General features: G+C 49.3%; 1 protein-coding gene across 1 annotated transcript; it reads left to right on the top strand.

Annotated features, from left to right (window-relative positions):
- Positions 1-11449: 11449 nt before the first annotated feature.
- On the top strand, positions 11450-14126 carry LOC119776454 (repetitive proline-rich cell wall protein 2-like). Its single transcript, XM_038274853.1, has 3 exons — positions 11450-11463; positions 11826-12637; positions 12850-14126. The coding sequence occupies exons 1-3, from the start codon at positions 11450-11452 to the stop codon at positions 14124-14126; spliced, it is 2103 nt and encodes a 700-aa protein (XP_038130781.1).
- The last annotated feature ends 2551 nt before the right edge of the window (positions 14127-16677 follow it).

The raw sequence follows: 16677 nt of genomic DNA on the forward strand, positions 1-16677 counted from the left end.
ATGGTAGAGTTAGGCCTCCAACCTCAAACTGGAACACCCCCACCCTCCCTTTCATGGGGCTTAGATCGCCAGTTACAGTCTTAAGCTGCACATTGGTCGCCTGCACAGTGGTTCTAGCTGGAATAATATCAGGTTGGACTAGCATTGTGTTATACCTCGTGTCAAGGAGAGCTACGCAGGAAACGCTGTCAATCATTACAGGAACGTGGCAAAAGTCATCCACCTGGGTCCAGGCAACAGTGATTACTGTGTCAGGTGATAAAGGGTGTGGTGTGGGTGTGTAGGTCTCAATGGCCCATGTACTCCCAGCTACTCGGGCCCCTGGCTGTTTCCCTACATGGCAGTAAACGTGGGACACTGCCAGAAAAGATATCCAAGTTGTCTGCAACACCAGCAGCTTTGTGGTCGGCGGCGAGGACCATAACAAGAAGTAGGTGACTGGAGAGTAGCTGCCTGGTCAATGCTGAGTGGTCCCCTGGGCATCTCCAGCTGCTCAGCAGGTGTAGTTGTTGCTCTGACAACCTGTACATCCTCATTTCCTCCTATAGATCCAGTCAGTATCTCCCTCTCCATTGCCAACTCCAGAGCTGCACTAAGTGAGGTTGGGCAGGCGAGTTACGTTTGTACACGGAGCTCTTTAGGATTGAGGGCCTGCAGGAACTGGTCATGGGCAAGCTCTACCTGCACTGTGAAGGGCATGTCATCTTAAGCCTGTCTGCAGAGGGCAATCTACATCATAGGCCAGAATACGTAGGGGCTCCCCTGGCAGTCACCGTCTATAGTGGAATTCAGCCCTCCATAGCCTAGGCTGGTTATATAGTCCAAACCCTCTCTGAAGTGCCCCTACCAGAGCAGCATAATCCCCCCTTTCTTTTTCACTCCGTAGAAGCAAAAATGCTGTTGCATCTTCACATAGACACAAAGGTAATTGTAGAGCTTTATGCTTCACTTTCCAGCCATCTGCAACAGCTACTTACACAAACTGGGCAATAAACACTTCCCTCTGTGTGTTTATATTTCCCGTAACCAGCTGTCCATGGGCATGGCCATGTTAGTTTTCATCATGTTAGGCGCGTCACATGACATCAACTCCGTCCCGCTGAAATGGCATGAAAAGGACCCTCAAGCCGAAACAAACCCGGGGAAAACTCCGCCTCAGCAGCCAGCTGTAGAGTTGTTTCCCTCGCCCCATGGGAGGCCAGCCAAGCTGTGTCCCAGAGCAGTGAGCAGGGTCACATGTGATGTTCCAGTCTGTAGCTTAAGTGTAACACACCGTTAAGCCTCCAAAACACCAGGTTGATCTTTAATTGAAATGGTTGTTTATTTCGGACATACACCAGATTACGAACACAGCTCCTCCAACAAAAGCACTCATAACTTCCACAGTTTTCCCTCCAAAAACAGCCCTCCCGCCCATAAGCATCTCTACATTGTAAAGAGACAGTGACAGTGCAACAGCACTACCATAGAGCATCCAGATTATTACAGTGGTATAGCAACTTTCAAAAGCGAAGGCTGGGTTTCAAACCAATAACCCTAGGATGGAAAAGGCACCCTCCTACAGGAGACGTCATTATTAGCAAGTAATACAATTTAATACTACTAACACATCTGAAACCAGTGGCTTTGTTATTTTCTGGTCATTTTATCATTGAATCTAACCAAATTTTTTCTATCCAACTAGATTGGTTGTTTTTCCAACCAATCTATTCTTAGAATCTTAGAATCTATCCAACTGACCGCAACTCTCCTACAAACTCCCACATCTTTAATGAATAATGAGGCTGTTTAAATGCCTGTCAAAGTTTTCGTGCGATCTGAACCACTTCCTGAATCGGTCACGTGGTATGGCGGTAGGCTTCGGTTAACATTGATTTTGGCCCCTCCCCTAAATTTAGCAAATCTTGATATGTAATTTACTGTAACACCCCCGCCACTATCCGACACGCCTCGAAGTCTCAGCTGAGGTTCTCATTTCAGACTGGCAGCTCTGTCTTGTCAAAGTTTTCCTCTGATGCTTGGTCGTCTGTTGAGTCTTTGTTACTCACAGAATCCCTGGCTAAAATATCTCCCTGTCCAAAGTCAGGTCTTTGAAACAGATCCTCATCATCTCCATAATTTTAAGTATTCACCTTCTTCTTTGTCTTCTTAGATTCCTGGCTGCTTACTGGGTAACTGGTACATCCACTTGCAAATCTTTAGTCATATTTTTGCAGGTAACCTCTCTTTACGACTGGTGCCTTTCTGCAGCACTTTTTTATTTAAAGACGCTAACAGCCATGTTGTGGGACTGTGGGAGGAAACTGGAGTACCCGGAGAAAACCCACGCATGCAAAGGGAGAACATGCAGAAAAAACCCGGGCCAGGAATCAAATCCAGAACCTTCTTGCTACAATGCAACAGTGGTTCCCACAGCATCACAGTGCAGCCCCCTATTTTGATGAAGGAAATAGCTGTATAATAACAGATTTTGCCATAATTCCAGACATTACCAGAAGGAAATGTTTAAAGGAAAAGGTTCGCAGTGATTTAATGAATGTAGTGTTAATCAGTAAAAAATAAAAACAATAAATTTAATCGCAATCACTGAGTCTGGGAGCGGCCATTTTTGCCCAAACATAGTAACCCCTCCGTCCTGCCATCTTCCAGCAGTGACATCACGGTGCGGTAAGCCTAGCGCCATTCTCCCTGCTTTACAAGCTAAATCAATGGGAACTACTAGACACATCTGCAATCAACAACAATTATTGAAGATTTCCAGAGGACTTCACCATTGAAATTCACCAGAGCTATAGTGAAACTGACAATGCCCACGTGCATGGCAGCTGGATGTTTTAAAGAGTTATTCCACCTTTCTGATTCCTGCTCCTTCACGGACGGGTTGGTCGTTGGATCGCCAACTTGAAGAGGGAGGATTTGCCATCGAACTTCTGGCCAGAGAAAAAACCCGTAATATGTAGCCAACATTTGGAAGAAGAATGTTTTCAAGATGACTTGGATAATAGCGCGTTGTGACAAACACCAGATACAGCACTGGGACTTGATCAACAGCCGATACCGCACCGTGACGTCACTAACCAGTAGGTGGCAGTAGTGTTCTTTGACAAACATGGATGCCTCCAGTAAAGCACATTCACATGAAAATTACTCTGAATTAAAAACACTGATCATTTATTGAACAGGATGGAATCATTTCAGATTTAAAGAACTTTCAGAAGTTTGAATTCTGAATATGAGCGACTTTTCCTTTAACTGTGTGCAGTCACAGGCTTTTTCCTTTGGTTTGACATTTGGTGAATAATATTACTTGACTAAAATAACTTCATAGAAAGCTCTGTGAGAATTGCTTTGACCTGCTCTCTCTCTGCTATAAACTGTCATGCTTTATTTTATTCTATTTTTGACATAGTTTTCATTCTATACTGTCTACGAGCAGGCTGGCCATCAGCTGATACTGTAAATCTTTACTTGGTTCATATTTTCCACCATCTCACTGTAAATAATCCGTAAAGTAAGACGAGGCGTTTCTATGCAACACAAGCACAACCCAAAAATATAGGCGATGAAAAAGTTGCTGCCTGGTCAGCTGCTTGTATCATTGACGGTACGGTCAGATGGGACAGAAAATCAGAAAGTAATCATTATTTTATCAGTAGAAGAAGCTAAATCTGAACCACAACACTAAGCTTTCCTAATCTCTGTAAGCATATTGCTTCTTACAATAAGCCCAATAGGAAAGCTTCCCCTACAACACAGATTAGATTAGTCAAGACAATAAAGGTTTTATGTGAGTTAAATAAAGCACTGATGGGGGGGTTTTATGGCTTCATTTAGACCAGTTACCAGGTATTTATTAGGATGGTTATTGAATGTTGGGCCTGGCAGCCATCCCAGTGGTACTCTGCTCGGCCCAGTGCAGATAATTAGAGCAGTTCTGGAGGGTTAACCCATCTCAGTGACCACAAAAGAGCAAGACAGCTCACTGCTGTACCTCTCGTTTGATGTCTGCCCACCTTTGTCTCCACACCATCAACCTGAATGTCAACCAATTGGGACAGTGCAAGGGCTTGACATTATGTCTGCAGGTTATCATTATATGTATTTTTTTTTTTACCTGATCGATCGGCTGGAGTCTGCAGTCCTGCTCCTGGGGGTATCTGTCACTGCCTGTTAGCTATTGACCAGTGGATATCATTAAGAGCGAGCACGCCTGCTTTGGGGAGGCTTTGTTGTAGGGAGGGGTTGTAGAGAACCCAAGCCTTTTGCTTTTAGCCTCCTGGACTAAGCTGACCTTTCACTTAGGGAGCAGCTGGAGCTGAGAGATATTTAATTGAACGGAGTCTTTAGATGTTTTTTGGAGAAAGCAGGGAAGATACCGTTGGCTTAAGCTCAGGGAGAAAGAGAAAGTGAAGGGTGGGAGAAAGAGATTCTGTTTGACCTTCAGCGCCTAATTGATAGGCTTCTCATAGACCTCGTTTGAGATGAACGTGGTCCCTGTTGTTCAGAAGGCCCTTACTATTACTGTGAAAGTACAAAGTCAACCGCAGGTAGAGAGCCCCTAGTGGCCCGCCGCGATCAATAGAAGCCGGCTCAGCAAACGAGGGAAGCAGGCGCTCCTCAGCTTTCACAGGCCCCATTAGCAGTCAGTGGGCAGCCTAATTCTACTGGTTAATGTGGTGAAATGGTGCCAACCTTAAAAAAAAGTAGCCTGGAGAAAAGCTGTTGTTCATGGCTTCCAGAGGAAATCAAAACACAACTGCAAATTGACCTCTAGTGTTATACGCAGCGTTGAAAGAACAGAGAAACACATCAGAACAAACTCCGTATACTTACAGTATTTACCCACAATATGTTGGTCTCTGTCTTACAGTTTATCCAATAATATGACATAAACCTAGAAGAGAAACTTTTGGGCATAACTTAGAAAAATAACTTCAGCTACTTTTGGTCCCCATAAACCCTGCACAGAAAACTGTGTAAACTAATGGTTGTTTTGCTTAGGGCTGTGTTTGCATTCATAAACTGCGATGTGGTGCCTGCTTTTTATTTAAGCATTTCTTGCTACCTCAATAAATGCACACAGTCTTGGATCTGAGGCTGTTCTGGTCACGCAGGTCGATCTTTGAAGGGAAAGATGGATATTGCTTCACAAGCAGCGTTGAACTTTTTCATAGGGATTAGGGTTATCCTTATCGATGATGTGTGAGTCTGTTAAACCTTAAAGGAATAGTACACCCAAAACATGATTAGCCTTCATTTTCTACTCACCCCCATGCTGAACAACACTCTGGAGTACTTTTTTGATATCTCAAATGCATCTGGAGATCTGTGAGGCTTCTTGCTGTCTGCTGACATTCAAATAATGGAGGTCTATGGCGCCCGAGACAGAAAGGTCCATAAAAGTCCACAAAAAACGTGTCAATATTCCTCCATACTGCTCGTCCAATGTATTCCAAGTGTCCTGAGTGGGTAGCATCCAGAATTTACTCGAAACAAAGTCATTTAGAATGTTTTTAGAGCATAAACAGTAGTGTATTGGATTTCCTGAAAGCACGCGCCTGCACGTTCACGAGTCTACAGAAGCCGGCAGACCAAACCAGATGAAAGTGCGCATTCAGCGTCTGCTCTTCCAATAATGCAAGCGTAGAAGAAGAAATGTGCTGTTTACCTGTGCAAAGAAAGAAACAACGAAAGAAAAATGTCTGAGGACTTCAGTGTTGAAGAAGAGCATGAGTTCTTTGCCGAGCTGAATGCGCACTTTCATCTGGTTTGGTCTGCCGCGGTTTCCGAAGACTCGTGAACGCACTTTTAGGAAATCCTATACACTACTGTTTATGCTCTAAAAACATTCTAAATGACTTCGTTTCGAGTAAATTATGGACGCTACCCACTCAGGACACTTGGAATACATTGGACGAGCAGTATGGAGGAATATTGACACGTTTTTTGTGGACTTTTATGGACCTTTCTGCCTCGGGCGCCATAGACCTCCATTATTTGAATGTCAGCAGACAGCAAGAAGCCTCCCAGATCTCCAGATGCATTTGAGATATCAAAAAAGTACTCCAGAGTGTTGTTCAGCATGGGGGTGAGTAGAAAATGAAGGCTAATCATGTTTTGGGTGTACTATTCCTTTAATAATACCTGCCTGTTGCCTCTCAGTTCTAATGTTTCCTCAAGTAGTTTATCTAATTAGGACAGTTCCTCTTTCTGGATAAAAAGTCATCCTCATTCTGCATGTGGCAACTATTTGGGAATGCAATAAGAGCGTTTTCCTTGATCCAAGAACAAAGTGGAATATTTGATAAGGCTGGAGCCATGGATGTCTCCTCATTCACAGACATGTATGATGTAATGATGTGGCAGACTGGAGTTATATAAAATGCTTCTCTAACTGTATACCGGGCCGATCTAAAGAGATGTTGGTCAGCAGCTGCCTTCCGTAACTCTAAGGAGACTAAATGATCATTTCTGTCAGAATCGGTTGTGATGTCTCCTGGCTATTCAATACATAAACATTATGAAGTGTTATTTAAAGAATTTGTCCCAAGTGATCTCTTCTCAGGAAAAGAACCGGACAGATAAAGCTTTAGGATATAAACACAGAGCTTTCATAACAACATAGTATCTTCGCCCGTTTTGAACCTGAGATCTTTTACTTGTAGCAAATGTTATTGAAAATAGATTGGGTCGATCCATCAGCACATAGAAGAACATTTAAGAGAAGAGCGATCTTTTCTCTGACAGTTTATGTCATGGCAAGCGGAGTTTGAGGCCCAGTGTTTCAGTGCATAGACTAAAACTTTATATCATGATCCGCTGCTTTAAACTTTGGCTTTTTTTACATTTTACTTTTTGGTGGTTTATATTAATTACTGCTTGCTATTAAAGTGACATTTTGAAAATTTTTATGACTTAAACATCATTTAATAACAGCGGTGGAGAGTAACAAATTACATTTACTGGATTACTGTACCTAAGAACTTTTTTTGAGTATCTAGTTTACCTAGATGACGTCATACACGTCATCCGTGCGTCGGCTACCATTCATTCGTCCTGGAAGATGTCTAGTGCTGCTACCACAGATGATCTCGCTCTCCAAATGGAATTTAATGATTCAGATTATAGCCGAATGAGTCCTCCAGTCCGCCGCTTTGTTTTAAAAAATATAAATATATAAAATATACCGGCGGATGTCTGGGGGGCAGTGATTGGCCTACATGTTCTGAATGCTGGCGTACCATAAAGAATAAATGATGAACAGTTTAGTTTGTGCTTCAAGTCGTTGCCCATAGGAAGACGTTACTGGATATAACCTAACGGAATATCTTCAGAACGGCTCCTAATGACACAAAACTCATACGGGTGAGTAGAACATGATGTAATAATGTAAAATCAAGGGCCCAATGTGTTAGGATCTTCAGGCTTGCCCACCAGAGGGCGCCGAGGATCCTCTGTTGTTCTTTGTTTCTTTCCATTAGGACTGGAGTTACTGCTGGGATCTGGAGATTACCCTCTGTCTCCAGCAGAGTGCGCCGTGGGTCTCCTAGGGCTGGAGTCTTCCTGCACACCTGTTGTGAATCCTCTCATCAGGAGACCTCCCCTTTATAAGCTCCTGCCAGACCTTGCTTCCACGCCGCAGTGTTGATCTTAGTTGGTTAGCTACCTGAGCCTCTGTTACAGATTGAATCTTGGTTGTCTCTAGTGTGAGATCTGATTCTAATCTCTCCTTTGTCTGTGCCTCACAGGAAACCTGTCTCTGGTCTGAAGCTCAGGAGGAGCTGCCTCACTGTAAACCTGTCTCTGGTCTGAAGCTCAGGAAGAGCTGCCTCACTGGAACCCTGTCTCTGGTCTGAAGCTCAGGAAGAGCTGCCTCACTGGAACCCTGTCTCTGGTCTGAAGCTCAGGAAGAGCTGCCTCACTGGAACCCTGTCTCTGGTCTGAAGCTCAGGAAGAGCTGCCTCACTGGAACCCTGTCTCTGGTCTGAAGCTCAGGAAGAGCTGCCTCACTGGAACCCTGTCTCTGGTCTGAAGCTCAGGAAGAGCTGCCTCACTGTAAACCTGTCTCTGGTCTGAAGCTCAGGAAGAGCTGCCTCACTGGAACCCTGTCTCTGGTCTGAAGCTCAGGAGGAGCTGCCTCACTGGAACCCTGTCTCTGGTCTGAAGCTCAGGAAGAGCTGCCTCACTGGAACCCTGTCTCTGGTCTGAAGCTCAGGAAGAGCTGCCTCACTGGAACCCTGTCTCTGGTCTGAAGCTCAGGAAGAGCTGCCTCACTGGAAACCTGTCTCTGGTCTGAAGCTCTGGGAGAGCTGCATCACAGGAAACCAGTCTCAAGCCTGAAGCTCTAGGAGAGCTTAACCTGCTAATCTGCCCTGGTGAGCCAACCTGAAGGTTCCTATGTGGAATCACCCTGAAGAATCCTTTGTGGATATTCCCTGTTGTTCTCTGCAATGAGCTGGAAGCTCAGCCTGAAGAATCCTATGTGGATGATCCCTGTTGTTCTCTGCAGTGAGCTGGAAGCTCAGATCAAGGTCTGCTATGCTAAGCCTGAAGCTAGATGCTTAGCTTCACATGAACTCTGCTAACCAACAGTCTCCAGTCCCAGTCAAGACTTCAGTTAACCAGCCCAACCCTGTTTCAGAACTCATTCATGATCCTCGTGTTTGTGCTTCAATAAACTCTGTTTAACTTTTACCCCGTTTCCGTGTGTGTTCTGCATTTTGGGCTTAACTCAGAGACCCATCATGACAGAACACTGCGGCCAAACACAAAGCCCAACAGATCACCTCCGTCGGTGGATTGAGGAACGGGACGCTCAGATCCATGGACATACACAAACCCTCCGTGAGTTACAGCTGAATCAAACATTCGCTAGCCACTTGGTTAATGGTAATGCCACGTCAGCGGCACGTCCTGCTCCGAATCCACTTCCGTTTCCTAGGTCACCGGCAATGACGTCACTTCATCTTCCTTTCTGGTCAGAACCCAGCCCGTCGTTTTCTGCACTCAGCCCTTCTCTGCCTGAGAGATTTTCCGGCAATCCAAGTAAGCTCAGGAAATTTCTATTTCAGTGTCAGTTATTTTTTGGATTTCATGATTCTAGTTTTCTTTATGATAAGGATAGAATAGCTTTTGTCTTTTCTTTTCTGTCCGGTGAAGCCCTTGAATGGGCGGAGACCAGATTTCCGCCTAAAATTAGAGTTAACTGTACCTATGAGAAATTCATTCAGGATTTTGAAAGGACTTTTAACCGAGTCTCAAATAAGTCCATCGTTTCTGGTGAACTTTTTGAAACAAAACAGGGAGATAGATCCGTTGCCGAATTTTCCTTTGATTTCCGGGTTAAAGCAGTTTCTGGGTGGAACGAGTCTGCGCTCAAAACTGCTTATCTCCTAGCTCTGAATGAACCAGTCAGAAACGAGCTAGCTTTTTACGATGAGCCAGCTAACTTGGAGGACCTCATAGAGCTAGCTATTGGGCTAGACATTGAACTACAAAACAGATCCAGCTCCGTTCTGCGCCAGGTTAGTCTCAGCTCTCTTTTACGCGATCGTCACTTAGCTCCGTCTGTTAAAGGACTCAAAATAGGCCCACAAGTTACATCTCAAACTGTTAGAGTTCCGCGCCAGCCTGATCAGACACCTGAACCAGTCACCTACGTTTCTAAACCTGTTCCCTTGCCTGATTCTCTAGCCTCTGAACCAGTAATCCGTTCTGGAACTCTAATTTTTCAACACGTTAACTTGTTGCCAGAATCAGTAAACAAACCAGTTAGCTCAGCTCCAAAGACCCCTCGGCGTAAGAAACGGCGTCGCCTTAAGTCAGCTCTGTGCAGTCTAGAGACCCCTGGGTCAGCTCTGTGCCGTCCAGAGACCCCTGAGCCTGCCCTGTGCCGTCCAGAGACCCCTGAGTCTGCCCTATGCCATCCAGAGACCCCTGAGCATAAACTTAAGTTGGCTTCAGAGTTCGGAGTTGGTGAAGATGTGCCTCCAATAGCCTCTCATCAGGGTCCACAAACCGCCAAGACCTCTCTACAGACGCTTCAAGCCACCTCTGAGACTGAACATGAGCCTCCATGGGTGTTCTCCCCTGTTCCTGAGACGGAGCCACGGTCTGTGTTTTCTCCAGTTCCTGAGGTAGAACCACAGTCGGTGGTGTCTCCTGTTCCTGAGGTGGAGCCACAGTCGGTGGCCTCCCCAGTTCCTGAGGTAGAGCCACAGTCGGTGGTGTCTCCTGTTCCTGAGGTGGAGTCACAGTCGGTGGCCTCCCCAGTTCCTGAGGCGGAACCACAGTCGGTGGTTTCTCATGTTCCGGATGTGGAGCCACTGTCGGTGGTCTCTCCTGTTCCAGATGTGGAGCCGCGGTCGGCGGGCTCCTCAGTTCCTGTCCAGGAGCCGCAGGTGGCGGTCTCCTGTGGGCCTGTTCCTGGGACGCGGTCGGTGGTCCTCCCTGTTCCGGAGCCGCAATCGGCGGGCTCCCCTGTTCCTGACCGGGAGCCGCAATCGGCGGGCTCCCCTGTTCCTGATCCAGAGCCGCAATCGGCGGGCTCCCCTGTTCCTGACCGGGAGCCGCAATCGGCGGGCTCCCCTGTTCCAGACCCAGAGCCGCAATCGGCGGACTCCCCTGTTCCAGACCCAGAGCCGCAATCGGCGGGCTCTCCTTTTCCAGACCCTGTTCCAGAGCCGCAGTCGGCGGTCTCCTCAGAGCCTCCTCCAGAGCCGCAGTCGGCAGTCTCCTCAGAGCCTCCTCCAGAGCCACAGTCGGCGGTCACTACGGAGCCTGTTCCTGAGCTGCCGAGGAGGGGACGGGGTACTCCGTGGGGGTACCTGCTGAAGTGTGGGCGTCATCCTCCTGAGAAGCTGCTTCGTCTCCGGTCCCGTGGCAGACCCCCGGAGTGTCGGCTTCGCCTTCGGCCTCGCGGCAGACCCCCGGAGCGTCATCTTCACCGCCGACCCCGTGGCAGACCCCCAGAGCGTCAGCTTCGCCTCCGGCCCCGCAGCAGAACCCCGGAGCGTCGGCTTCGCCTTCGGCCCCGCGGCAGACCCCCGGAGCGTCACCTTCTCCGCCGACCCCGTGGGAGACCCCCGGAGCGTCATCTTCACCGCCGACCCCGTGGCAGACCCCCAGAGTGTCAGCTTCGCCTCCGACCCCGCAGCCGGCCACCTAAGACTCTGCTCCGTTACCGGATCCTCGGCCGGCCTCCAGAACCTCTGCCATGCCTCCGGCCCGGCGGTGGTTCCCCTAAGACGCTGCTTCGTCCCCAGCCCCATGGTCGGCCTCCTGAGCATCTGTCTCGCCTCCGGCCCAGCGGTAGGCCCCCTGAGAATCGGCCTCGCCTCCGTCCCAACGGTCGGCCACCTGAGCATCTGCTACGCTTCAGCTGCCGGTCCCTCGGCCGCCACCCGAGACTCTGTCCCGCTGCCGGTACCTCGGCCGGCCACCTGAGACTATGTCCCGCTGCCGGTGCCACGACCGGCCACCTGAGACGTTGCCAAAGAATTTTTCTGGGTTTTCTTTTGTTTTCATCAACCGTAAGTGGATCGTTTTCTGTTCTGGACTTTGTTTTTGTTTTTGCCCTCCTGGCCTGTCTCCTCCATCGCCCACTCTGTGTGGGTTGGTTTTTGTTTTCTGGACTCTGTTTTTTGTTCCTGGCCCTCCTTGCCTTAGTGCCCCCTCCGCCCACCCTGGGTGGGTTGTTTTTTGTTTTCTGGACTTTTTTTTTTGTTCCTGGCCCTCCTTGCCTTAGTGCCCCCTCCGCCCACTCTGGGTGGGCTGTTTTTTGTTTTCTGGACTCTGTTTTTTGTTCCTGGTCCTCCTTGCCTTAGTGCCCGCTACACTACGCCCCGCTACGCTCCAACCCACTACGCTCCAGCCCGCTACACTCCGCCCCGCTACACTCCACCCCGCTACGCTCCAGCCCGCTACACTCCGCCCCGCTACACTCCACCCCCCTACGCTCCACCCCCCTACGCTCCAACCCGCTACACTCCACCCTGCTACACTCCGCCCCGCTATGCCCCAACCCACTACACTCCGCCCCGCTACACTCCACCGTGCTACGCTCCAACCCGCTACACTCCACCCCGCTACACTCCACCCTGCTACGCTCAAACCTGCTACACTCAAACCTGCTACACTCCACCCCGCTACACTCCACCCTGCTACACTCCAACCCACTATACTCCACCCCACTACACTCCACCCCGCTACGCTCCAACCCGCTACACTCCACCCCGCTACACTCCACCCTGCTACACTCCGCCCCGCTATGCTCCAACCCACTACACTCTGCCCCGCTACGCTCCAACCCACTACACTCCACCCCGCTACACTCCACCCTGCTACACTTCGCCCCGCTACGCTCCAACCCACTACACTCCGCCCCGCTACACTCCACCCCGCTACGCTCCAACCCGCTACACTTCGGCCCACTACGCTCCAACCCACTACACTCCGCCCCGCTACACTCCACCCTGCTACGCTCCAGCCCGCTACACTCCGCCCCGCTACACCCCGCCCAGCTACAACCCCGCCCTGCTACACCTCGCTACACCCCGCCCAGCTACAACCCAGCCCTGCTACACTCCGCCCCGCTACACCCCGCCCTGCTACACTCTGCCCTGCTACACCCCGCCCAGCTACAACCCAGCCCTGCTACACTCCGCCCCGCTACACCCCGCCCAGCTACACCCCGCCCTGCTACACTCCGCCCCACTACACTTTGCCCTGCTAACCTCCACCCTGCTACACTCCGCTAAGCTACACCCCGCCCTGCTACACTCCACCCTGCTACACTCCGCCAAGCTACAAACCGCCCTGCTACACTCTGCCCTGCTACACCCCTCCCAGCTACAACCCCGCCCTGCTACACTCCACCCCGCTACACCCTGCCCAGCTACACCCCGCCCTGTAACACTCCGCCCCACTACACTTTGCCCTGCTACACTCCACCCTGCTACACTCCGCCAAGCTACACCCTGCCCTGCTACACTCCACCCTACTACACTCCGCCAAGCTACACCCCGCCCTTCCACCCTCAACCCTGCTACACCCCGCCCTGCTACACTCCACCCCGCTACACCCCGCCCCGCTACACACCACCCCGCTACACCCCGCCCGGCTACAACCCAGCCCTGCTACACTCCGCCCCGCTACACCCCGCCCTGCTACACTCCGCCCTGCTACACCACGCCCGGCTACATCCCGCTACACCCCGCACAGCTACAACCCAGCCCTGCTACACTCCGCCCCGCTACACCCCGCCCAGCTACACCCCGCCCTGCTACACTCCACCCCACTACACTTTGCCCTGCTACACTCCACCCTGCTACACTCCGCCAAGCTACACCCCGCCCTGCTACACTCCACCCTGCTACACTCCGCCAAGCTACACCCTGCCCAGCTACACCCCGCCCTGTAACACTCCGCCCCACTACACTTTGCCCTGCTACACACCACCCTGCTACACTCCGCCAAGCTACACCCCGCCCTGCTACACTCCACCCTGCTACACTCCGCCAAGCTACAGCCCGCCCTGCTACACTCAACCCTGCTACACCCCGCCCTGCTACACTCCACCCCGCTACACCCCGCCCCGCTACACTCCACCCCGCTACACCCCGCCCGGCTACAACCCAGCCCTGCTACACTCCGCCCCGCTACACCCCGCCCTGCTACACTCCGCCCTGCTACACCACGCCCGGCTACACTCAACCCTGCTACACCCCGCCCTGCTACACTCCACCCCGCTACACCCCGCCCCGCTACACTCCACCCCGCTACACCCCGCCCGGCTACAACCCAGCCCTGCTACACTCCGCCCCGCTACACCCCGCCCTGCTACACTCCGCCCTGCTACACCACGCCCGGCTACATCCCGCTACACCCCGCCCAGCTACACCCCGCCCTGCTACACTCCGCCCCGCTACACTCCACCCTGCTACACTCCGCCAAGCTACACCCCGCCCTGCTATCCCCCGCCCTGCTACACTCCGCCCTGCTACACCCCGCACCGCTATCCCCCGCCCTGCTACACTCCGCCCAGCTACACCCCGCCCCGCTATCCCCCGCCCTGCTACACCCCGCCCTGCTATTCCTCCTGTCTTGCTCTGCTCCAACTTCCCTGAAGTTGGAGGAGATTATGCACGATAATATCATAAAAACCTGCTGTAATGAAAGCTTCATTTATTATGACATCACTAAATCTCACCATCAGCATCAATCACACGTTTCTGCCCAAACACTATTTTTTCTTTGTGGTTCTTTGTAAGGGAGAATTAGGATCATATAAAATTGTATTATGCTGGTAAAAATTCTTAATCATCCAGGTCATAGCCATTCCAAAAAACTTTCTTTTCCCATCCAGGAAGCTTTTTCAATTAAAATGTCTGGAATAGCGTTGAGTTACAGGTTTTATACAGCAGCCCAACAAAGCCTTGTTTTTGTTTAGAAAACATGCATATTGAAACGGACGAATAGGTCCACCCGCAGATGGTGACCCGTGCTCCGCACAAGCCGTATATGCGTGGGGCGGAGCGGTGATGGAGGATGTGGAATCTTGGGGTGAGTTTCCTTCTAGTACCTTCTCTGCAAACCTGCTCCCACTTAGTACATTAACTCCAGTCATTGTCCTTTTAGTCTCCACCTCAGTATATATATTTCCCATTGACAGTGGATTTTACGTCATTACTTAATTTCTTTATAAATGCCATGTTACTCTACTTTGGATGTATTCTTCTACCATCTTTAGAAACCAACTCTGCCTTCAGCTCAACTACATAATTCTAGAAATCTGAAGGAAGGATCAGTGGTAACTTGGTTGGGTAAGAGAATTAACAACATTAAAACAGGCATAAAAAAACTTTCCAGTGATTTTATTGATCTTCATTCAAAATGGATTGTCCTTTTTTTTAAATAACTATTGTCATATTTTCATTAAGAGCTAGAACCAACTCATGGTTAACACCAATCCGTTTTTTAGTATCACTATAGGTGGTATTTATAAATCTCGGTGGAAGAGTTTCCACCAACACCTGTTTCAATTCAGTTCAGTTTATTTCTATAGCGCCAGTTCACAACACATGTCATCTCAGTTCACTTTACAGTTCACCAGATCATCCAGTCAGATTGATTAAAAGTTTTCTATCTAAGGAAAACCAGCTGATTGCATCGACTCATTGACTCTTCAGCAATCCCTCACACTAAGCATGCTTGTAGCGACAGTGGAGAGGAAAAACTCCCTTTGAACAGGAAGAAACCTCCAGCAGAACCAGGCTCAGTGTGAGCGGCCATCTGCTGAGGCCGACTGGGGTTCAAGGAGACAGAAGCAGACATAGAAAAAGAAGCATAGATACCAAAGGCAACTGTCAACCAGCTCCACAGGCGGCCCCGTCCAGGAAACAAACAGCCAGGCAGACGAGCTCCAGGCCAGCTCCCATGTCAGAGGATGAAGAGAGCACATCCAGTTAGTCACAGTCAGAGAAACAGGACTACACTGGAAAACAGGCCAAGCTCCAGCATCTAGAAACAAAGGTGTTGATGGCAGCAGCACAGCTGATATTTCTCTCCAGGATGGAGTCACAGCCAAACAGGAACAGACCAGATGAAGCTACTATGAGAAAAAGCAGAGAGAGCAGAACGTTAGAGATTGACTGATTGGCAGATTCTGCAGAGTGGCAGAAATTATGAGACTCTAGACGATTGGAATAAATCATGATATCATCAAGTTAAACAAACACATACTCTTCTACCATTTCTCCTATAATTTCAATAACCAAAGCCTGGAAGTCTGCTGAGGTTATATAATGACCATTGGCTTTATGGAGGTCTAGTTTGGTAAAGAGTCTGGTTTTCTGAACCATTTCATAGGAAGAGTTCATTTGGCTAACGGATTGAATGATTTTTAAAAAGTATGGTGTACAGATCCCTGGAGACAAGCACCTGCGCCATAGTGACCCTGACAGATGAAGTGGGAGAAGAAAGATGGATAGATAATGATAAATAAAATATTGTGCCTCCTGTGAAAATGATTACCGGTACGTAGAAATGCAGTTCTCATGTACTCACGGCCGTCTCAAACCCTGGTCCTTGCACAATCAGTCTTTCCAGTGATTTCTTTGTCACCTGTAATCTCAAAGCAACCTTGCAATCTTTTTCAGCTTCCAGTAACCATCTTCTCACATTTCCTTTCACTGCAGGTGATGCATGATTAAAATCACCAGCTATTGTCACAGATGCATTGGACCGTCGCTTTTGTAGCTTAGGAGCAAAGGAACTGATTACATCACGTGCAGTGATGCTAATTATTATGGATGTGCAGATCTTGCATTAGAGGATATTGAGACTCTTCTAGCTCCATAAATCTATGCCCATAGTCTTACGGATAGAGTTCCAACTTTACTGTTAGAGATCAAGCTGTGTGTGTTGGAAACTCTGGAGCTGTGGTCCAACTCGAAGAAGTAGCTGTAAGCTTTAAATCCAGCATCACCACTGCTGGCAGAAGTTTTTAAATTTCCGCCCTTAAGTCGAATAAAGTAGCCCTCAGTTCCATCCTGGCCAGACTGTATATTGTAGGTGTATGAAGGTAGAATATGGTGTCAGAAGAGTGTCAACATCCACAAATGCACAGTACCTCCATATAGTTTGTACCCTGACTAACTTAATGTCCTAATTTCTACC

Source organism: Cyprinodon tularosa, unplaced genomic scaffold (assembly GCF_016077235.1).
Source record: "Cyprinodon tularosa strain WSP-4 unplaced genomic scaffold, ASM1607723v1 ctg934, whole genome shotgun sequence".
Classification (NCBI taxonomy): Eukaryota; Metazoa; Chordata; class Actinopteri; order Cyprinodontiformes; family Cyprinodontidae; genus Cyprinodon; species Cyprinodon tularosa.